Genomic DNA, 24,473 nt, shown 5'->3' on the forward strand with positions numbered 1-24,473 from the left:
TCCTCCCCCTCCCCCCTGCTGCTGCTGCTTTGGTCACGTGTCAGGTGTCCACCAATGAGAGCGCAGCGCAGCCTGCAACGGGAGCACCAGCCGTGTCCCCTGATCGTCTGTCCAGCTACTGCTGGGTCCGACTCAGTCTGGCGAGAACGTTAGCGGGGTCTTGTTTTGATTAAAGTTGACGGATCTTTTTCAATTTCATACCCTGTATTGTTGTGTGGAAGTACAGGATATATACTGTGGTTCCCGAGTACTTATCCGTTGGCTGTTTTTTCCCGCACATCACCGAAAGAGAAATAAACTTTGGAATTAACCGATCTCAAAGTGGAGAGGAGCAACTTTTCCAACAGGCTGACCTATGCTAAGCTAACCAGCTAAGCCAGAAGTCTGGAATGCAGTTGAAATTCCAGTTAAAAGTCCACAAAGGAGCGCACGAACCGTCCGTTTCGCTATTTGGTGACTATATGAGATTTACTAGAGACTCTCACAGTGAAAGCTACTCCGCGGAGCCTCTCCGTATTTGGTCGGAATGGACGCTGCAGGTGCACCTCTTGAGGCACCTGCGAAAACTTGGTAACTTGAGAGCTAACTTTAGCCTTTTCACGTTAGCATTCAGCAGAACCAGACAGTGTTTTGTGATAGCTTTAAATTAATTTGGCTTGGCAGTTAATTGTTATTTTTCGCTTTACTGGCATTAACCAGGAGCGTTAAAAAGCGTCGTTAGCTAACCCGTATTTCGGCTAACTTAGCCAGCAACCTCGCTAGCTAGTTATTGACCCTCACACTTGTACCGGAGTGGCGACGTGGATACAGACGCGCTCTCCCACGGGACTTTGGACACAGTTTGACCACGGCGTGGACTGCACAAGGATACCCTCTCCTCTGTTTTCATCGGATAGTGTCCTATATGTGACAGCATGAGGATTTCAAAAAGTTACAAGTTACCTTTTTAAAGTTTTCATTTTGTCCAAAAAGCGCTGCACCCTATGGTGCCGCTACGGCCACCGAGAAATGGATGTCTCGCAGGCCGCTTTCCCAAACGGTGAAGGGCGGCCGGGCGGCGGTGGGACCGGGGAACATGCTTGGGCAGAGTCCCCCTCAGTTCGGGCTTGGGCTCACTCTGCCCCGCTGTGCCCAACTCGATCCCTGTGGACAGCTGCTTATGACTACGAGGCGAGCGGCGAGGACGAACTCAGCCTCAGGCGAGGTGATGTAGTAGAGGTCCTGTCCAAGGACGCTGCGATCTCCGGGGACGAGGGATGGTGGACGGGGAAAATCAACCACAGGGTAGGGATTTTCCCTTCCAATTATGTCACCTATCAGCCCGCTATATACCGTCTCCCAGCTACAAGTGTGTCGACGGGGGTACCAGAGCGAGTCCCGAGCTCGCCCGTCCAGATCCCTTTTAGTGAACTGGTATTAGAGGAGATCATAGGCGTGGGTGGATTTGGTAAGGTTTACCGGGGCACATGGAAAGATCAGGAGGTCGCTGTGAAGGCGGCTCGGCAGGACCCAGATGAAGACATAACGGCAACCGCCGCCAGTGTTAAACAAGAAGCTAAACTTTTCTCGATGCTTCAGCACCCCAATATTATTAAACTGGAAGGGGTGTGTTTGGAGGAGCCCAACCTGTGCTTGGTCATGGAGTATGCCCGAGGCGGGACACTGAACCGAGCGCTGACCGGAAGGCGGATCCCTCCACACATCCTGGTAAACTGGGCTGTGCAGATTGCACGCGGGATGCACTATCTACACGAGGAGGCCGTGGTACCCATTATCCATCGTGACCTGAAGTCTAGCAACAGTAAGCAAAGATCGATGTGTGTGTGTTTGTGAGACAGATAAATTGAGGTAACATAACTCGCAGAAGGATATTTTGCACTTCATCTTTTAGTCATTTATGTTATGTTAGTTATGCTTTGGTTTCATTCTGCTCTGTCACTTTTTAGGTGTTAACTAACTCTTTTAAATCACTTGTTTCATGTTTCTATCATCCCAGAATATGTGTCAGCGCTGTTTTGCAACTCCACATGTACCAACCTGTCACACAAATAATGATAGTTTACCATTTCCTTAGTCACATGACACATTTGGAAAGGTTCACTGTATGTTCATTAGTTATTTGGAAGCACAGCATTGTGACTGCAATATGAGGTTGCCTATTTCTCACGTTTCACCACAGCTGCCATAGTACTGCTCTGCACTCATGACATCTTACAGTTTAAGAAGTTTGTGGTTTATGAAGTGGTGGGGGATGCTATTAAGAGGATGTGAAATGAAGTCAGTTTGCTCAGCTGGGCTGCTCCCTCTTCACTCATTCCTTATCCTTTGACTAACACACACACACACACACACACACACACACTTGCTTTCCAGACCCCTCTCCACCAGCAGGTGAAATGCTGTTCAAATAAATTCGGTGATTTAACAAACATATTAGGTAGACACAATCTGTCAACACTATCGGGCCATGTCCTTCATCACCACCTGGCAGTAGCAAAGTTCATAGGTGGAAAAAGAAATCTATGGAAGTTTGGTTTAGGCTTTTTAAGAAATATAACCTTTACGTAATGGATTTTCAACAGAACTACAACTGCTATAAACATTTGGTTTAGGAACAAAAATTCTTGAGTAGGTCTCACTTTTGAGCCTTTATAAAATAACAGTTCATTTAGCTGCACTTGGTACAGTGTATTGGGCCAACTATGCCGGTTCCACCATGGACTGGTAATTGACAACAGGCCAGAGAACTTTCCCAGGACTGAATAATGAATGGACAGGTCTTGATGAGAAAAAGGTTCTGACTTGCATACCCACTGACACAGGCTGCTCACTTCAACTCAGGTGTGTTTATGTGTGTAATTTGACTCCAAACACTTTTTCTCCCTTTTGTGACCGGAGACGCTTATCAACCCTGGGCCATGTGGGGAACAGCTCCAGTGCACTGATCTCTTATCTCCAGCTCTGGGAGCCAGTGTGTGAACACAGGGACGAAACCTGTGAAATGTATACATACCAGACCCTCTGTAATCATAGGTCAGGATGTGTGGTTGGATTTTAAAAAGAACTGTGATGCACAAAGTCCCATGTATGCAGATCCCATGTATATGTTGTTATTGCTTCTGCTGGAGCAAGTATATCAATTCCAATTTTTTTCAGTTATTGGTATTAATAATTTTTAACAGCTTTATGATAAACTACTTAATATAAAATGTGCTGATTTGGGTCTCTCTGTGGTTCGAAGTTAGCAGATACCACTAAAGTTGTGATAAACGTCACACTCCTCTCCGCTGATGTGACAACCACACAATCTTGTGATCTACTTCATTGGTCACAGGCATGGAGAGTCTCCTAGTCACAGAAATGCTTGAGCAATGTGGTATGTTGCGGTGGCATGCTGTAAAGGCTAAGACTATGGCAAATGTAAAGGGAAGTGGCAGAAGTAAGAAAATTTGTATTAAAGTGCTCTAACTGAGGCATTTTTTTGCTATGGCAATAAAACAAAATAAAAAAAACTTCCTCTAACAGTCCAGTCCAGAGACATGTTAACTTAAATTAACTTGTGATTCTGTATTGCCCATACCCTGCCTCCTGGCCTATGGTAGCTGCGATTGCCCCCCCACCCACCCGCTCTGATAAGGGCAAGCGGAAAGACGATGGATGGATGGATATAAGCACTGTGAAATGCTACAATAATAACATACCAATGTGTAAGAGCGCTTCCCAATATATGCAATTTCAATAATTCACGCTGTTTTGGGTGTTTCTATTGATAATCAATGTTGCCTATGGATACTGTTAACTTATTAATAATAATTTGGACTATAGCTGTAAAAAGAATTAAGTTACTAGCTTTCGTAGCCATCAGTAAAACATAATCATCACATTATTTTGAAATACGTTTGATGATGATGTTGATGTGTTTTTGTACATGTGACACACTTGATTAAATGTTATGAACAGTGTAGAAGAGCCCCACCTTTCAAGCAGTCTTATTTAGGATGAAGCTTTGTGTTAATTATAGGGCAGATGGAGAGAAAGGATTTAACTGCTGTTTAGACTGTTTGAGCTAATCGGATGTTTGGTGAACATACACAAACAGACTCCTCCAAACAGGCACAGTGCTGCTAACGCAACTCTTTATGTTTGTCCTGCCACTTCACTGTGACCTAGATATAGCATAGGCTTTTATTAAAGGAGGACCGTTTAAACTAAAATTAGGAGACTTTGATTAGTGTGTTTCTGCAAAGTTGAGGTATAATGAAATTCTGAATTCATGATAGCTCAGATCTCTATCACATAGCTGAATGAAGAGCACAATAATAAGCAATGCCTACAGAAAGAGGACAGAAAATTATGCCAATAGTCGACTTTTCAGAAGTCTGAAAATCTGAAGTCAATATAAAGTGCACTCTAAATAAACTGAGAATGGATGGCACTGTATGTGTTTGTTTAGAACTAGGGTAGCAAGTTCACAAAAGACTCTCTCCTAAACACAAATAGAAAAATGGCACCCTGGGGCGTGTTGGGTTGTTTTCCCAGTTACAAAAAAAGAGGGGGAGATCCAGCTTAGGAAAGTTGTTGCATCTGCTAATGTTCCCAGTTGTCTGTTTGCTTTGGCATTATGTGTGCTTAGGTCAATCAGAAAAGCATCTAAAAATTTGTACTGATCCACATTAATGGCATTTGATATCTGTTGTGCAGTTTTTGTCATTTTTAATTCTGTTGTGTTTTGAGTTGTTGATTTTGAGACATTTTGTTCTGTCAGACTGTTTCATTGTCTTCTCTCAGTTTAAACCAGGACTTGCACAAGTACAAGTATACACTAAACTTTTCCAGCTTTACTCAACTCTCTGTCTGTCATTTATCAACTTGGAGTGTACACATGCTCCACACAGGCAAACATACAGCTATTTGATCAATGATTAGCCTGTAAAGTAATATGTTGGAAGTCAGCAAGATTTGCCCAATCTCCTTTGTGTTTTTCAACCTAATCTGTAAAATCCCAGCCTGCAGGGAGGAATGTTGCTAATGAGGATAAAAGCTTAACATACGTTTACACAATGGACTGGTCAAGCAGCGGTTGCTAGGCTACTGTGGCCAGAAGAATGGCTAGGACTCAGAGGGTCTCAAAGCCCTCGTTTTGTTTTGTTCCGTTCATATTTAATCTCCCAGAGAGCAGCGGTACTCTTTTATTGCCACAAACTGAGGGGGTTTCCCTTGTTACTTCGTTATTTTCCTCCTTGCTTCCCTTGCTCCATTCTGCTCCCACTTGCCACTTCTTATTTTTTGTGGCTGCGTTTGAGCCAACATTTGTTTTTGTTTTTTTTTAATCTTTAAAACATTAGCGTTATAATTTAAGCAGAGAGTTCTTCTTTAGCTTTGTCCATGCTCACATCTGTGTGCACCATAGCTGCCTTTTCATCCACAAAAAAAGAAAATAGGGTTTGTTGTGGTGACATTTATGGAGTTTACTATGAAACAACCCTCCGGCTTGTTATGTGCACTGGAAATTTTCCAGAGTAGCTCTGTGTTGGGCATGCAACTTGCATGTTTAGGGTTTCTAAATGTAATTTGTACTGTATGTCCACTAAATAGACAGGGACCTTTCCTGGCTAAAACATGGCCTCTGATGGTTTAGCATATATCTATTCAATTCTGGTCAAGAATGCCAAAGTTTTATGAGGATAAGTTCATGGCTAATTTTGGTTGGAATATTTTGCCGTTTTCACCCTTATTGTGCTTACTTTGTTTAGTATTATTCATTAGATTCATCCAGGTCCTCCCTTTTTGTGTTCTAGTCCACTATGACTTGCATAATTTTCCTAAAGTTTGAGCAGGTGGATTCCATAAAGCAGCAAATATGAGCAGGAAGTCGCACTGAAACCTGGCCCTGAGCCAGCACGCATAATCATTGGAGTTTCACACATATTTTGGAGCAAGCAGTAGTATGCCAGGAATGCATGCTTGAATGCCATTGAAACTGATAGAGTTCATTTGGAGCGTGTGCAACAGCATCCTCCCATCAGTCTCTGCCTTTTGTTAGACTTCAACACACTGTCTCTGTGTTCCCCTCCCTCTCCTTGTTTCTCCACACACTCATCTTCTGTAGATTAGTGAAGACCTGACAGATGCCACAGAAGCGCTGGAGGGATTTCCTTTCAGACCTGTACACTGAAAGTGGCACAGATGTAGCAGGCAGTGAAAAAATTAGAATAGCCAACACCACTGAAGGATAATATTGTGACAGCCACCAGATCTCAGTGCTTAGCCTTGTGCATAACAAGTGACCCTGTTATGTCCAGTGCTGTATGTTGCACACATAAATTATGGGCTTCTCAGCCAGGTTATAACTGGCTGGAAAATGCCTCAACATACATGGATTCAAGTAGAAAATGCAAGTTTTCCAGGCTTAAGAAAGGCAGTAAATAGGCCCTGTAATCATATTGTGAATAATAAATGTATCTGCCATGAATGTGTTTTTGCTGGAGCTAAAAATAGATTTGGAAGAAATTACTGAAGTAGAAAGCAGATTCACCTATCACATATTTTGTACCTAGACTAAGAGGAATGGCTTACCAGCTTGGTGCACTGTTAGCTATGTTAACTTTGAATAACCATCTTACTTCTGTAGGAACAACTTTTTAGACAAAACCTCTTTAAACTCTGTTTTTCTTTACTAGGTCACAATGCAAAGCGAAAACAGGCTTGAAGTAGCTCAGAAACGGTGTCCCTGGAGATAATCTTTTTTTTTCTTCACTGTATTTTGTGTTATCTTAGTCTACAATTGAATAAGAAGAATATGAGCGAAAAGTTACCAAAGCTTGACTATGTGTTGCAGGGCAACTTTTCTCTGGCTTCCCACAATTACCCCTGGTGACACACAGACAGTTACTGCCTGTATTTTCTCTGACAAGAGAATGGGCAGAGGGGAGAGAGGAGGAGTTGAGATGCTTTCACTGTGTTTTTTATGACCTCTCCCTGACTGCACCTATTGTTGCAGGGCCGGGTGAAAAGGAAAAGGGCCCACAGCTGAGAAGAGCTGCCTTCCAAATCAACCAATCCCCTCCATTTGCCTCTGTAGCTCCCTAGCACATTGATAGATGCTAGTGTAGACAAAAAAAAAAAAAAAACTAGCTGCATACTTCAAACATTTGATATGTTTAAATTGGCCTATTTAAAGGTTAATTCAAGCTTTTACAGACCCAAAGGAGGAGAGGAAGAGGATAGACAAAGAGCAAGTGGCCCAGGGAGATGTGACCATGATAGATGGATTTAACCAGCCATTAGCCCTGATCCTTTTCCCATCGACCAGAATGCCTGGGGGCACTCTCCTTTCCACCAGTATAGACAGACCAGTCACTGAATATTTAGCAGCCTTGTTTCTGCTTACTACAGGAAACCCCCTTGCGCTCATGCTTAGTCAGTTGGCACGGTTACGAAAATACTGCCACATCAAGTTAGGAGACCACGCTTTAAACTCTCTCAGCTACCATGGATCACTTTTGATGTAAATATTTTTACTGGCGCATCAGTATATGGTTTCTGTTTAATAGCACCTCTAAATAGTAATATGTTACTGAATAACACGAGTTAACTTTAGAATGATCATGCATCTACGGCTTTTTGTAGTGTTGTTTTTTTTGTTTTTGTTTTTTTGTGTTTTTGTTTTTTTTAATCTAGGTTTTGATTGTATTTTTTTTCTGGAATTTAAAGAGTGCTTTTCTACTTTACTATGTGTTCATATATAGGAATTTTTATAGGCATGGATGACAGTAAGTCTCAGTATTCAGATAAATGCCATGGAAATATTCCCTTAAATGCATTAAAAACACTAAGCACTAAGCTGCACCATCTCCCAAAACTGTTTATTTTCATTTATAACAAATGTGTTGCCATTGCAAGTGTTTTAGGGGTTTTTCAGTTCATTAGAGGTCCGAAAAGTGTACAGTTTTGTGTTTTTTACCTTGAGGGGGAGAAAGCAATGAGAAGAAGCGTGGGACCTGCTTTGAACACAGGAGCTCTGCTTCTGATCTTCCCACTGTTCCAGTATGAAAGATGGGTCTGCCTCAAGATCCACTGTTGGGAAGGGGAATTAAATGGGGGCTGGACTGAGGGTGGGGTCTGCCTTGGAGGCATATTCATCTCCAGTTGCGCTGAGGTGTTGTCTGTTTCAAAACATTTTCTTTTCAAAAGAGTGAGAAAAAAACCACAGACGAAGCAAACATACATTCTGAAATATAACCTTTGAAAAAGACGTCTTTAGCACAGACTACAAACTATTACAGGACCCTTGCAATGCTGATAACAGGTTCATATTATAAAATTGTATACACTGCCAATTGTTCAGGGAAATGAAAAGGGCAGTATCTAATCAATTGTTTTTATTACACTGTGGCCAGTTGCTTGTGACACCCAACTGTAATGATGATATGATTACAGATTACACACAGCAGCATTTCCAGATTTCAGCAATACTTTGTTACCTTTGTGGAAAGAGGTAATAATATTTGAAAAGTGCACACCCCCTGTTAAATAGGTCCACCTTTCTACATTTTCATTAAGCGATGTTTACAGGCTTGATTTAAATCAGAAAATTCAAATGATACATTTTTAGTGCTGTTTATATTTCTGAAATAAAACAGACAAGTGAACAGAACAAGTTAGGCTATTTTGTTTAAAGAAATCACCCTAGTATGCTTGTAAAGGCTTCTATTTCTCCTGGCATCTACGTCTTTGAGCATGTGCAGTTTAGCGTTTCCACTGAACTGACCTGTGAACAGTGAACAATGCAGTTTAATAATTTGGTTTCCATTACTGCTGTTTAAAAATATCTTTTCAGAATAAGCCTTAGTTGGTCTGTAGGTACTAAATTGACCAATTTTTTTAAAAAAAAGTTTTTGTATTAGAGCAGATGTAAGGGCTTTACATGTATTAACATTACACTTGCATCCAAAAATATGTTTCAAGTAAAAGGCTGGTTTGGCCTGGGGTTTGACTTTAAGTGGGATCCTTACAAGAAATCTACTAGTAGCTTTTTATTCCTTTGAATTGCATGTCCTCAACGTTGTTTAAAAATAAATTTAGTGTTTTTAGTAGGGCTGTGCTATACCACATCATCTGCAATAATAATTTCAATGTTTTCAAAAAGTAGAGCAGATTTTCTTGAAATATTGTTATATATTTTTACTTTAGAATATGGTGAAGAGATCATAAGAGGTGGACTTCAATCAAAGATTGGTGATATGTGTTGCAGGTGAGCCATTAGTCATACAAAGTCATGTAGGCTTGTCCTTACCCATTTATCTCACCATTACTAATTTTACTAACAAATAAAGTGTCATCTCATGACTTCACAGGATAAGTTAGTACTATCCACATACCATAAGGCACACTGTGTGGCCCAAACACAGTAGTTTTACTGCTGTTCAGGGTAGTGTATTTCTCGCTTCCAGCACGAAGTGAAAGAATGTAGACCAATACAGGGATGGGCATTTCAAGCGAAAATTCTATACGACTTTCTTGGGAGAGAATCTCAAACGAGAACCTCTCTGAAGTGTAGTTGTTTCAGACTTGAGTCATGCTAGCTGGTGCAGTTTTTTTACGTTTGTTTTTGAAGGAATCCCACATGAAACTTTGACAGCTGTCACACATGCTTTACCCATCTAACACCTGAAGGTTAGCAACATGTTCAGCACAATCCCATTACAGAACAGAAGAAGACAAGTATAGCTGTAGTCTAATCGGGTGTCACAAAGTGCACAAATATACAGCTTGCTTCAATAATTAGTTTAAAGACACATTTCACTTTTCACATACATGTGTGCAGACTAATGCATGTCCCACATATTATTTTGCTTCAGTAATAAAGAGATGCCCCAAAATATGTTTATATGAAAATATACCTTTGCGTCATAAGGACATACTAGCATCAGTTTTTAATCACTCCTTAGGTAAAGCAGCTAAGGTTTACATAACGTATGTTGAACATTAGTAGAGCTTTAAAATTTTCCTATAAAGATGTTTGAGTTAACATAGTGCCTGCAAATGTGTGCTACTTTAACATGGTAATGATTAATAAATTGAGATAAAATATTGTGTATACTGCCAGTTCTTCACGAACTTTACTCAAGTTCTTCAAAAAAGTTGAAATGAAACAAAATAATAGGAAAATTGTAATAGAAGGTTTCCTGAAGTTGAATTCGCAGTATTGCATTTGTGTAGATCAGGGGTGTCCAACTCCAGGCCTCAAGGGCTGGTGTCCTGCAGGTTTCGATATCACCCTGGGTCACCTTAATCAAATGATTAGTAATTACCAGGCCTCTGGAGAACTTCAAGACATGTTGAGGAGGTAATTTAGCCATTTAAATCAGCTGTGTTGGATCAAGGACACATCTAAAACTTGCAGGACACCGGCCCCTGAGGCCTGGAGTTGGACCCTCCTGGTGTAGATCATAATTTCCCTTCACTAGAAAGTAGCTTCTTATTTATTATTGGTTCTGTGGTTTCCAGGAAAGGGGCTAAGCTAAAGAACCTAGAACAGCACCAACACAATTAAGGATAGCCCACAGAGCAGTTGTTGTTTAACAGCTACAACATGTAGCTCTGCAAAGCACCAACACACAGTTATTCTGGTCCCATGCTTTCCAGGACTGTTATATTCAAACCTTTTGTTCAAATGTGTAGCCAAAATTCTATAAATGTGTCTTCATTTTTATTGATTCCACTTTATGCTTGGTTAGAAGTATACATTAGAATAATGGTTGACTTATAGTAGTGCTTTACATCTGTGCACTGTAACATGTGCCTCCTCAGACCTGATGCAGACCTGATGTAAAACTGGTACTAAAATGTCACATAAGCACAAGGTTAATAAAACAAACTATAACTAGCATGTTTATTTTGCTAATGAAATGGCTTGCATTCTTTCAGTGTAATGAGCAGTTTAAGTAATTTTTATAGTCTGTACATCTACATACAGGCTATGATTTTCAGATCTTTCTCCCTTTTAGTAAAAGCAGTTGGTAAACATTTATTAGTTCCAAGTCTAACATCAATAGTTCAGTTGGACTCAAGATTGCTGAACAATTCATACACACAAGGCCCAACTAAAAATGAATACATAATCACCCACTATGATGGGTGCATAAATTACACCAGGTTAGCTACAATTTGTGTTTCTGATAGTAGCTGAGCTGCTAATAGGCTAAAATGGCTGACTGGCTGGGGGGTTTTACCATAACGTCAGCATGGAGTCATGTAGACAGGAGTTAGGTCTTTTATCAGATATTTCTAGAGGGCTGACACTGAAGGATCATGGAGCTACAAAGAAAGTATTTGGCATGATATTCTATAGTCCAATCAGAGTAGAAGGTTTTATCCCAAAGCCACTGCTTTCCCAGGCTGTGTAACTAACCCACCATAAGTCATTATAAACCTACAGAGTCTGCTGGGAGGAATCTATGGAATCACTCAGAGAGGAGTTGACAACAGGAAGTAGTAGTAGTATCATTGGTGTTGTGAAACCCGTTTGTAATGGAATTCCCATTGTTGTAGCCTGGGTAGAGGATCCCCTCTGTGCCTCAGGCTAGTAATGGTACCAATACACTATTAGTGGGAACCCAATGAGTCTCGTTACAGTTAAATTGCTGCAAAATCATTTATGCTGGCTGGAAATACTTGTGCATGCCAAAAATATTTTAACCATATCTCCGTAACTGCCTTCAATGAATTTAAAGAAAATAGATCCTAACCATTTGTTTTTGATAGGAATTATTCTACAAGTAGGAATTGGCCCATTTGTTCCTTAAGTTAAACAGTGAATTGATTTCTTCCCCCTGAGTCCTACTTGTTTGTGTAAACTGTTAGGGGAATAGCAACTCTAAAACCAAGATTTGAAACTGTGCTGCAAACTATGCATGGCCATTTGAAGCAAAGATATTATTTGGCTATTCTTCAAAGGTTTCACTCCTAAAAGACTCTCAAATGACAGTGCATAGTCGAAGCAGACATGTGACATGCTGGACCTTATTTTCTTTCTTTGTTTTTTGTTTGTTTGTTTGTTTGTTTGTGTTATGTTGAAGATGTTCCACAAAAGACTTTGATGGCTGACCAATACAGTTTGTACTATATGAAGGGCAACAAAAGACATTCATTTATAGTTCAATCCAAGTTCTTTTTTTTTCTTTTTCTTTTTCTTTTTTTTTTTTTTAACAGTGCATTTGCATGCAACGTGCATCCAGTTAGGTGGACTGATGCAAATTTCACCCAGGTAACGTGAATAGAGGCAAGTTTTTGTTTATGTAAGTTAAAATATTTAAACTGGGATGAAAAATTCGCTTCATTCTACATCACAAAAACCCTGGGATTTTCCCATAGATTGGATTGTTGCTGATGCCAGCAATAATCAGAAGTGGAGGTTAAACCTGTTGACATCATTTGAGGGCAGGTGGAGCTGTCTGGTTGAACTTATCTTTCTTACAGAGATTTAAAAAAAAAAAAAAAAGGAAAAGTTTTAGAAAAAATTAATCAGACCTTCATGTTAAGTTTTTAAAACGACTTATTGTATCGATTTCCATCGTGCATGCATAAACGCAAGCCTTGTTAAGTGTACCTTAGCTTCATGTTTGGTGTGAACAGACCATAATAAGGAAATTATGCTTCATTTATTTATTTATTTTTAACCAAGTGTACAGTTGGTTAACCCCAGAATGACCTTATTTGTATACGTGACTTTGTTCATACTATTAATTTATTTATTTTTTTATTTTTTTTGTCTGGGATCATTCGTGACCTTGGAAACAGCTTTTTCTTTTTGTATGCTTTGATTTTATTTTTATTTGTTGGTAAACATTCTTTAATATGACATCTAATTTGTTGCAATTTTCAGGTTTTTCAGTAGTATAAATATTGAAGATATTGTTTCCACAAAAAATACGAATGTAACATATTTACCAGTTTGTTTAGGTTTCCTTTTAAGCACAACTGTGGTAATAACAGGCACGGCTTTGTAACAGGCCATTGTCACCATGGAAATGGGAGCAGGATGATGACGCTGGCACAGTTTAACGTGAAGCTGTTTGTTTACACACCGCGAAGAGCAAAGAGGCGGAGCTGTTATCGAGATGCTGAGCTCAGGTTTATTGAAAGAAAACATGTTTCTAGTTTCCAAAACAGCATTGTTGTTCCTGTGATCGCCATTAAAACCTTTACTGGGAATAAGCAAGTGGGAGGTCTTTATCAAAGCACCTGATCAACAAACTCTGTAGCGGCTCTGATCACCACCATTTGTTTTAAACAGTGAAAAGTCTGCAGTAAGCCTCTAGAAGTTGTATTAAAATATGCAGATTGACTGTTCACTTAGTCCGATTCCATGCTTAAATTATACTGCTTGCTGAAACGGCAGCCGTCCTCTTTTACATGGAAGCAAACAGGGGTGAGTCTAAAGAGGAGAACAGTGTGTACTAGACCATATTTATTTCAAGGTTTTCATAACATTTTTCAGATTCAAAGTGAAATAATATATTACTGTGTCAATGAAATTGCATTAACATTTAAAAATATATATATATAAAAAAAAAAAATTTCACAAGCCAATAACAACGTGCATGGGCCAGTAAAACTCTGACACTCTGACCTGAGGGATTTGAGGTTGGATATTGAATTATTGTTAATATTAATTAACATCTACTGTTACGTCCCGGTCTAGGGGTACAAGAGTGCAACAAAAGGGTTAAAAGGAAGGTGACCCTGTGACCCTGGTCCCCAAAGCCATACCTAGAAGCCAATTTACAAGTTAAGGTGTTACCAAACTGAAAGCTTTAACTCTGGGGTGAACAAAGGCCGAAATAACAAACAAAACAAGTTATTCCAAAAAGGGAGGTGCTACCTAAACCCTGGGTGAAACAAATATCAAACAAAAGATAAGCGCTACCCCCAACTCTCTAATTCAATTAAATTTTATTTAATTTACAGCAACGGTCACCTCAAGGCACTTTATATTGTAAGGCAGACCCTTTGAATAAACGAGAGAAAAAAGTACAGAAAATAACAAGGCAGTTCACCCCTTCTACCTCAGTGCCTATTTACAAGTGAAAAGTATCTACACACTATATACAAGGCTTAGCAATTCTTGATCATGGAACCAATCAGCAGCTGCCAGCTCTGCAATTAGGAACGATCTGCAGAGACTCTTAAATATCATCATAACAGCTTGTTTTTAGGCATCACAAAAATTTTGCATCAAAGCAACAGCCAAACTTCAGATACTTCTGATATGCTCGCTTCTCTTCATTGCAGCCACCACATTCTTCTTTAAAGACTTACAGACACAAACTCACTCACTCACTCGCACATTTTAACACACAGAAACACATGTACAAAAATGTATAAAGCCTTCCAAGAAGACAGAGTAAAGAATACTTTTTCATTACAGCTTAAAGCAAAAAAAAAAAATTCCATTTTCTAAAATGGAAACCAATGAGCAATTCATTTTAAAAGACTTGTATTTGTTCTCCTTTAAATATTTAGTATTATTATATAACAAAGAAAATGTGTTACATATTATCTAAATGTGTTGTATAATGTACTCTTCTGCATAAAAATGCTTAAACTGAATTTTTTGGGTTTGTTTTTTCATTTATTTTACATATGAATATTTTAAAATATCACTCAGAGAAAAAGGAAATAGTCTAGGTGTTTACAAAAAAAGAGCTGTAGAGCTATAAAAAAAGGACATTGTATCTTTTACCAACTAAAATTGTATGGTCACTAAACTTGTTTCTATTATCTGTTCTCCATTTAGTCCTTTCCACTGCTCCTACATCTTTCAGCAAATCTGGTCCAAGTTTGACACATTTACTGTGTCAAACTGAATATCTGTGTACTTTATCAGTTAATTGTGCTACTTGAGCCTGAGATGGTAATAGAATTTGATTAGTAGTGTAATATGTAATGCAGAAAGGATTTATGTATAGGTTTGTGTGCATGTGTGTTTGTGTTGACTTGTTTAAACATCTTTATGAGGACCAAAAATTAGAAGCCCACTATACTTGCAGGGACCAGCAGTCAGTTGTGGGGACTAAATGCTGGTGCTCACGAATTTGAAGGCATTTTTGAGGCTAAGAATTTAGTTTTAGAGTTAAGGTTACAATTAGGTTGTGGTTAGGTTTAGGGTAAGGGTTAGGAGTATGCACTGATTCCTAATGGTTAAGGTTAGGATAAGGTTAAGCATTATGTCAATTTGATGTCCTCACTAAGGTGTGAAAGCGAGTGTGTGTGTGTGTGTGTGTGTTTATTGGCAAGTCTTAGTTGTGTAGTTGTGTGGGAGTAAGTCCAAGGTCATCGAGTGATAACAGCACAATGGTGCAACTGAGACATTACAAAGCCTTGGTTTAAAAAAAAAAAAAAATGCTGTTAACAAAGAGTCTTTAGACTAAATAACGTTTTTAAGTTTACATTTAGTTACAGTCCGTCAAGGCACACAAATGCCTTACTTGAACACTTCCACTATCTATCTTTATCATGACGTTGTTTCTCCCTTGGAAATATTCCCACAGAGTGTAAGTGGCAGCAACATTCCATCCATCCACGGAGATATCAGGCTGTTTTTCTTAACAATAAACTCTCAACACTGATTGCCTCTGTCAAACCAACCAAAGGGGCATTTAGACTCTCGAGTTATTGCTAGCCTTTTGTTTGTTCTGTAGAATCAACACAGCTGATAGGACATGTTCAAATTGACCTGTAGTGTAAATAATGAAATCGTGCAGCTTTTAATGTGAGGAGATCTTGGCAAAAACACATTTTGTAAATGATACAAAGAGAATAAAAGGATCAAAGACTTCATTTTGGCTACACCAGTTCATGGAAAAATAGGCTTCTTGTTATCAGAGGTATAATATTAGTTTTATTCTTGTTGAAATGAAACATTTAACATTAGAAGAAATGTGGCACAGGTTGAGAAAGCCCAAATGCTGGTTTGGTCTGCACATACACATTTGTTTTGGAAAACAAAGCTTTTTATGTGCACCGTTGCATTTTGTCCACATGTAAACAGCTTTATGCTAAAAATGAAGCTTTGAAAAAGTACTCTCAATGTGATCATTTTCAAAAACTGCATGTGCATTCATGTTTGGACAGGGATTACAGAGATTATGTGTTGCAACATCAGAGGTGTGTGTCTTTATCTCCATTGTTAACATCAGACTGGACTACGTGTTATTGTTTATAGGCTTCTGACATTTTTGTATGGTTAGGGTTACATTGCTTTGACATGCTCAAAGCAACAATGGCTTTTACATTTTCACATGGACGATGGTGTTCATTAAAAAGGTGCTTGTGAGGGAAAGGATTAAAAAACAAAAGCAGAATATTCTTGTTTTGAAAAATACCGTGTACAAGTGCATTTTCACATCTATATTTCATTTACTTCAGTCCATATCAGTTGATGAGCCTGATAGCTGAAACTTATAGTTGTTCCTTTTACACACAGAAAAAAAAACACATTCTTCCAATGTGTCACTAGAAACCATGTGAGAACTTTTTGTCTACCGATTAGGCAAATGTGGGGTGGGAGCAACAAAAGTAACTAAAGGAAGAAGGTGCTGTGTTCTGGCATGTTGGAACAAGAGAAACAAGGGATTTACATTACATTTAAGGGCTAGTTGCTAGCCTGTACTGACAATTTGTGTACACTGAACATCTGTGGTACCCTGCCACATTCCAAACTGCAAAACTTACTTGACTACGGAAAAGCATTTCGCTCAAATTTGCAGCATACACCAAGTAGTTGGTTCGTATTATGTTTACACCATAAACAAACAGCTCTGGAGTTTGGAAGTGGACCAAGACCACCTCCTCCAAAGGGTCTCAGGGCAGTTGTTTTTGTTCGCACCCAAGAAAAATTACAGTGTTCACCCCTGCATCCCTGATTGTGTAGTTTTAAATTGATTTAAATGGACTAAACACCAGAGACCCTAAGTTGTTTTCATAAGCTCTGTGCTCCCTTTTTCATGTAGTTGTTATTTACGGTTTGTTTATTATTCTGGTTTATTTATTCATATGCTTTTCATCATGTTATTTCACCCTGAGTGTCTATTAAGTTTTAGTAAACAAGACATTTGAAGATGAGGCTGCAATTTTAAGTATTTTCACTGTTGAAATACTTCTGTAGATATTTGTAAAGATGCGATGAAGAATATCCAGTGGTGCCCCAGATTGCAAAAAAATTCCTAAATTCAGATCTAGATCTGGATGTGATTTCTTGTAAGATGGGCAAAGCCCTATCTTTGGTAACAATTTAATGCAAATGCAAATTAAACCAATCTCCCTTTGGTGGTAACTATTAGCAAATTATAGTCTATGAATACTGCAGCCCTTCATTTTACACCCACTTTCTTAGTGAACCACAGGTAACTGATATCATGAAGTGCATGCAATTTGACAGCTAAGCAACCAGAGGAGGCGGACAGGCTATGGAAAAACCTGCTACTTTCAAGAATATTTAGGCAGTGTTTTTAGTCCATTTGCCCAGTACTGTATTCCTGATGCAAGTTTTTTGCAAAAACACAACACGTTCAGTGTGTGTAAACTGTATGTGTGTTTGTGTACGTCTTCAACTTGTGAATTTATTTATTTTATCCAGATCATGATGAACACTAAGGGTTTTGACTTCACACATTTTAGTTTGTGACTTCACTGTGGCAGCGCTCTCAGACCTGGTGTAGTGTTACCAGCAGGTTTGAGGGGTTCTTGCTCTCTTTAATGTGTTGAGCAGTTTTAGGACCTGAGGACAGGTGCTTTGTGGCACTGTCAGCCTTCTGTTTCTACAGTAATGAATGACCAGCATACTGCTGTTGGCCCTTTTTAAATATCTGCTATCATCTCCTCACCTGGACGGTCGCCCTTTTCTCTGTCGCTCACTCTTTGTATATCCCCCTTTCTTACATTTCACCTTTATTCTCCATCCCCTTCACATCTGTCACTTTCATCCCAGTCCCGTCTTTCCCTTTTTCCTTTTATCTCAGTTACACTGCTTTTTTTTTTTCTCGTGCATTTTTTTTATCCTACGGTTTTTGTGCATTGATCTACCTAAAGTAAATTATTTTTCCTTTTCAGTTTTATTACTTGAAAAAATTGAGAATGATGACATTGGGAGAAAGACCTTGAAGATCACAGATTTTGGCTTAGCCAGGGAATGGCACAAAACCACAAAAATGTCAGCAGCAGGCACCTACTCCTGGATGGCACCAGAGGTCATTAAGTCATCTCTCTTCTCCAAAGGCAGTGACGTCTGGAGGTATAATGGATGATAATGACACACGAGGCCTTGACATTAGATTTAAATACTTACCTTTTCTCATTTGTCTGTCATTGTTCTTTAAATTTATTTATCATTAGTTTACTTTGTTTTTTTGTTTTTTTTCAGCTATGGTGTCTTGCTGTGGGAGCTGTTAACAGGGGAGGTGCCGTACCGTGGAATAGACGGCCTCGCTGTTGCTTACGGCGTGGCAGTTAATAAGTTAACCCTACCAATCCCTTCCACTTGCCCCGAACCCTTCGCTAAGCTCATGGAAGGTAAGTATGAGCAAATATCAGTGGAGCTGAAGCTGAGCTGAAGCTTTGTTTTTCCACAGAAAATGTATGTGAGACTGGCATCTTATTCCAAGAGAGGCACAAGAAGCGACGCCACCTGTTCCACAAATAGGCCATATGGCACTAAATATTAGACTTTAAGTTTAATTTAATTTTATGTGTAGATTTGTACATGTGTACATATTTCTAGTGGAAAATGCGTGCATGGTAATAGTAAATGTACTCTTAAAATGGCTAATGGCAAGTTTGCTGGTTTTCCCCAACTTTGTGAATTTCTGCTGATCCAGCTGACTCCTTTTTTTTTTGTCAGAGCAGTTCACTAGGCCCACAAATTCAGTATGATGTAGATGCCCTGGTCACAGTGGTTATGAGTCCATCTTTTCACTGCATTGTATTTGTCCAGATTGCTGGGACCAGGACCCCCATGTGCGTCCCTCATTCTCCTGCATCCTGGAGCAGCTTTCAGCCATCGAAGAGGCGGTGATGGCCACCATGCCTCAGGACTCCTTCCACAGCATGCAGGACGACTGGCGTGTGGAGATCCAGGAGATGTTTGATGAGCTCAGGACCAAAGAGAAGGTAGAGCAGAAGGAGGAGATTCTTTCATACACTAACATCAATATGTTGAAGCCACTGAACACAGAACTATCCTGGCAGCTGGTTAAACACATGAAAGTGAACTTAATTTCCAGCATCCTCTCGTCTGTGTCGCACAGTGTGGGAAGTTGGACCCTGACGCCAAGTATGAAAAAAGACCAGCTTTTCATCTTGCTTCACTCTTTGAGTTTTCGTAATGATACACGCAGGCTAATCTATCATTAAGTCTAACCCCGATGTATCGCCCTGGACTGGTTTCATGGGATAAAAATGTTTAATTGGTTACTTTCAGTGGATAAGGCTAAATCGCACGTTTAACAATCAAGTCATTAATGCCAAAGTGCTTTAGTGGACTTCCCCTTGTTAAAACCTTAATCTGCTTCCTGTATAAGTCTGCTGTTTCTGGCTTAAAGTGGGGAGAGGGGAGTTAATTAGTGTTTAGAGAAACAGCAGGATCAGCACGCAGAGCTGAGTTAATGAATGGTGAACTGAGTTTTACACAAAATACAAAAGTGCACAGGTGGTGTTTTTATTGAGAGTTTTAATTTGTGCCTATTTTTGTATTGTGGGTTTATGCTGTCTGCTTTGTTCTAGTTTTTCCAGTTCTGCTAATCCACCGTTTGAGCATGAGGTTTACGTTTTTTAAATCTTACAATCCCCAAATTAAACGTTTATCTACACAGCTGGTAATTTCTGTTGCCTCACCGTGCTATATTAAATTCAACCACTATGCAAAGCTCAAAGAATAAGGCTAATTTAGCTTTGAGCTTTCCCATCATAAATTTTACAAGATTAGGGAATTAGTCCCTTCATTTAAACAGATTTCCTGTAAAAAATCTCACCGTAATCTGTGTCTAGGTGGGTGGCTGAAGTGGTTTGACTGTAAAGCTGCTTTATGGAAGTCATCCAGTAAGGATTATTATTACTCAACTGAGAGCAATTCAAGAGAAAATGGAGGGAGTGAAGAATGAGTAAGCAGTGGTAGGAGAGCATAACACTGCCTCAAAAAGAAGGCTCCTGAACCAGCTTATTATTGGTGAATTATGTAACATACCTACTCCTGCCTATTTTGAAGATTTCAGTGCTCAAAAAACATGTCTAAAACCGCACACGGGACAAATGTGACACAGAGGCACAACTTAAGAGTAGTTCTAAATATTGATCTAGCGAGGATGACATACATCCTTTCTGGATCTTTAAGGCACTTTTACTCATCCTAGTGTTATCCTTTAAATGTTGACTGTTCACTAAAAGAGTAGTTTATATCATTTACTTACTGTAAACTGCTTACTGTAGACTTGACTAGCTCTGCACTTGAAATTGTGCTTGCTCATGTTTTAGCTCATACAGTGTTGGCAAACAATGCCAACTTAGCTCACTATTGTTAGAGCAGCTATTGAGGTCTATAGAAGGTGCCTTAACCTCCTAGGACCTGGCGTCCACATATGAGGACATCACATTTTGGGTTATTTAGACCAAAATACTCAATTTGGCTCTACAAGGGCCTGATATCCACTTACGAGGACATTATGCTGCTGCTGTTCTATCGAAATTATAAACGAATATCCTCATATGTGGCTCTCATTTTTCTTAGAAACAAAAATTAGGTAAAAAAAAAAAATCTGGTAATTCTTTGTTTTTTACATTCATCAGGTCCCAATCAGCCCAAATATCAAAGAGAAATTAAAAATGCATGCCGTGGAAGAGTTCGGGCCTTAGGAGGTGTCACCATCTGAAATCTTTCAGCCAGTTCTATAAATGCACTTACCTCTTAATACCTGCTTCTTCCAGGAGCTACGTTCCAGAGAAGAGGAGCTGACGCGAGCCGCCCTGCAGCAGAAGTCTCAGGAGGAGTTGCTGAAGCGTCGGGAGCAGCAGCTGGCAGAGCGCGAGATCAACGTGCTGGAGAGAGAGCTCAACATCCTCATTTTCCAGCTCAACAAAGACAAGCCCAACGTGAAGAAGAGAAAAGGCAAATTTAAACGTTCCCGCCTTAAACTGAAGGATGGGAACCGCATCAGCCTACCCTCAGGTGAGCTTGCAGACTGAACTAAGCTAAAATATTCCCACATCCAAACCTCACGATAGAAATGAGCCTTCCTTTTTTCCCCGTAATAGCACTTAAAAAAAATTGAATTGCAGTGCTTTAAAACTGGAGTTCTCACTCTGGATGGATCCTCTCTGTCCCTTTGTGCCATCACTCAGTGGTACAAACAGAGTGAGATTTGCCGTGCCCACTGCCTGTCAAAGCTTTAAAGTTAATTTGGTATTTGAATTTCTTGGAATCTCCTGTCAAAAACAACTCCAGAGCTTGACAAATCATTTTTTTTTTACCAGTGTATAGTTCTTGTATGAGAATGGTGTATTTGCCACATCATTCCCATACATCTGTAGCAAAATAAAAAAATTAAACCATATTGTATTTTCCAAGCTTTTAGCCTACACTATTCAGAAAAAATAAGCAAACTAACACATCCAGATTAAATAATCACTCTGATGTTGTTGTGTTTGCAACATTTGAACTGTGTTGGAAAATGTAAATATACATATCAAACTGTAATCACTCAAACAATAACTCCTCTGGGTTTATAATAACGGTTTTACTTGTCCGGCATATTGCAGACTTCCAGCATAAGATCACCGTGCAGGCTTCGCCCTCCATGGACAAAAGGCGGAGCCTTCACAGTACCAGCTCCTCTCCTCCCAGCAGTCCCACACTTATCCCTCGTCTACGAGCCATTCAGCGTAAGTTCAGTTTGTGTTTTTGCATATTAAAGAGTCCCTCAGGTTTTCTTAGTTGTGCTTACTGTCCTACCTTGAGTCCAGCCTGCTCAAGTGTAAAAGAACCAAAGAAATCACATCAGCTCTGAGAATTTCACAGGAACTGGGAACATGGGAACAGTATCATGCACAATGACTAGAGCCATGTGAACAAAAGCTCCAGAGGCAGAGCCAGTTGTTTGAACAGTTTTAAAAAGATGTTAGTCACACACCAACGCCCCTGCAATAACTGGGACAAATTCCTCTTGTGCATTTATGGTAGGTGATAATACAGATAGGGGTCTTCTCTGTAACATAGGAGGCACTGAAAAATCAGAGCACTAGAAAAAAGACGTACATTTGTATACAGATCCATGTGTTTAAACTTAGTCTTAATTGATGCTTTGTGCTACAAGATTAGAAAGAAGGTCTGTGCTATCCAAGGAGGAGGTGTGTTTTAGAAGCCTGTATTTAGTACACACAGGATTGTACACTTGATGAGGAATTATGTATTTGCAGTTGTGTACACTGATTTACCTCAGCATCTTATTAAATCTTTATGCATAGCCATATGATACATAGCAATTGAATAACAGCCCTGTTGACATGGACACCTATTTCTTGCACATTTTAAAGTCAGTTTTATTTGCACTGGCCATAAATTTCATTCATACATATAAGTGTAAATGTTTATTCCAACAGATAAACATTTAGACTTATTTATGGCAGCACTGGCTGAAGTACTCCACCTTCTGTTTTGTAGCATTAAATGCTCTGTTTCACAGTGCTCAGGCTGTAACATGTGCATTTCCCTCCTCAGTGACATCCCACAGGCCGGACAGTTTGTATGTTTACCAACAGGATGTTGATTTGACCAGCGAGGTGTCAGCCTACTCTGGGTTCAGGAGGAAAGGCAAGGAGACTGGCTTCGCTCATGCAGCGTGAGGCGTTGCCAGTAGCACTGAGTGCTGTGTGTTACGTGTGGCTAACTTTAAGTGTTGAAAGTGGTTAAAGTTTCCCGTCAGTGATTTTTCTCTTGCAGATCGACAGCATTTATCTGATGTGTGGATCATAACAAGACTTTGGTGTTTTCTACTTGTAAAAATGTTTTCATCAACCTTAAAATCAAATAAATTAGCTACACAGTTTATGCTGCAGACATGGGCCACGGAGCTGTTTATCTTTTTTTTTTTAGTTGTCTTTGAATTCTAAAATGAATTTGGTGGCAGCTTTCTTTGGCTCTTGTCTGATGCTGTGACATAATTGGTGGATGCTGCTTTTGCTGAAGTTCATGACAACTTCACAACTAACCAATACCAGTAAGAGGATCTTAAAACAACACTGGTATTGGTTGCTGTTGTTTTTCTTTTTGAATTGTTCTATGCAAAATTAATATACACCTGATTATCACTGTCATGATTATGATATTCACTCTGAATCTTCCTGAATCAGACATTAAATTAAAAGACTCGAAAGCCATCTAGTGTATAACTTTTGAACAACAGTACTCCAGGGGTTCGATGTTTACCTAATGTTTTTTAAGTACAGTGGTCCCTCGCTATAACGCGGTTCACCTTTCGCAGCCTCGCCATTTTCCTGATTTGTTTTTGTTTGTTTTTTTTTTGGTGCAATTTTGCATGGTTTTGTTTTTTTTCTTACAACGCATTGTGTTCTGCGTCCTGATTGGCTGTATAAAGTGTGTAGCGAGGGGTTTTACAGCCTTAAAACATCTATAATAATTGTAAAAATAAAGTTGGCTACTTCGTGGATTTCACCTATCGCGGATTATTTTTGGAACGTAACTCCCGCGATAAACGAGGGACCACTGTACTTCATAATGCTTCTATGGATTGATTAATACCAGGATTGTACAGATGGCAGAAAACATTTAATAATCCTACTAACATGTCTAGTCCATATTTCGTGTGAGGACTGTCTTTTGGTCAACAGCAGCTTGCAGGAGTTGATTGATTGGTTTGTTTATTTGTAAAACTTAACAATCCCTGCATTTACAGTTACTCAAGATGAGAGCAACCGTACGTGGGGCCGCAGCTCCCCCTTCAGGCCAGAGGAGTTTGATGACGTGAAAAAGGGAATCAAGAAGAAAGGAAGAACCTGGGGACCCAGTTCAGTACAGAGCAAAGAGAGGCCTGCTGCCGCTCAGAGGTGAAGTGTGTTTACACACAGGAAAGAAAGCAGGACAGTCACATTTTACTCACGCTGTGTAGTTGAAGACTTCAAAACAAGCTTGTCTAAGTCCAATTTTCAAAGTGATGAAATAGTTTTTGACTCTTCTTTGTGTATCTGATTCATGCTACATTTGCAGAGTCCAAAAACAAGTAAAGAAGTCATCATTTGTATGCTTCTCTAAAGGACTGCAGTGCAGATGGTCAAACATCTCAAAGTCTCATACAATTTAAAAAAACAAAAAACGTTCTGTTCGCTGGCACATGAAAGACACTCAGATAGAAAATGTAACATTGCATTCGCACAGGGATGGTGAAGTGAACATAATATATACAAAA

The 24,473-nt window shown here is 39.4% G+C and overlaps 1 protein-coding gene across 4 annotated transcripts in view; it reads left to right on the forward strand.

Moving 5' to 3' along the window:
• Window positions 1–102: 102 nt before the first annotated feature.
• Window positions 103–24,473, forward strand: part of map3k21 (mitogen-activated protein kinase kinase kinase 21) — a 29,161-nt gene continuing 4,790 nt past the window's right edge. For 2 of the 4 annotated variants that reach the window (XM_084948830.1, XM_084948831.1), the window contains exons 1-8: window positions 103–1,801; window positions 18,115–18,295; window positions 18,425–18,573; window positions 18,995–19,170; window positions 20,980–21,220; window positions 21,811–21,933; window positions 22,769–22,861; window positions 23,964–24,114. In XM_084948830.1, coding sequence (XP_084804956.1) covers window positions 1,009–1,801; window positions 18,115–18,295; window positions 18,425–18,573; window positions 18,995–19,170; window positions 20,980–21,220; window positions 21,811–21,933; window positions 22,769–22,861; window positions 23,964–24,114 — 1,907 coding nt within the window. In that variant the 5' untranslated portion in view covers window positions 103–1,008. The remainder of the gene's footprint in view (window positions 1,802–18,114; window positions 18,296–18,424; window positions 18,574–18,994; window positions 19,171–20,979; window positions 21,221–21,810; window positions 21,934–22,768; window positions 22,862–23,963; window positions 24,115–24,473) is intronic. The other 2 variants (XM_084948828.1, XM_084948829.1) reach the window with 1 other exon arrangement.

This window comes from Perissodus microlepis, chromosome 13, assembly GCF_051167445.1.
Source record: "Perissodus microlepis isolate ML-2025 ecotype Zambia chromosome 13, ASM5116744v1, whole genome shotgun sequence".
Classification (NCBI taxonomy): Eukaryota; Metazoa; Chordata; class Actinopteri; order Cichliformes; family Cichlidae; genus Perissodus; species Perissodus microlepis.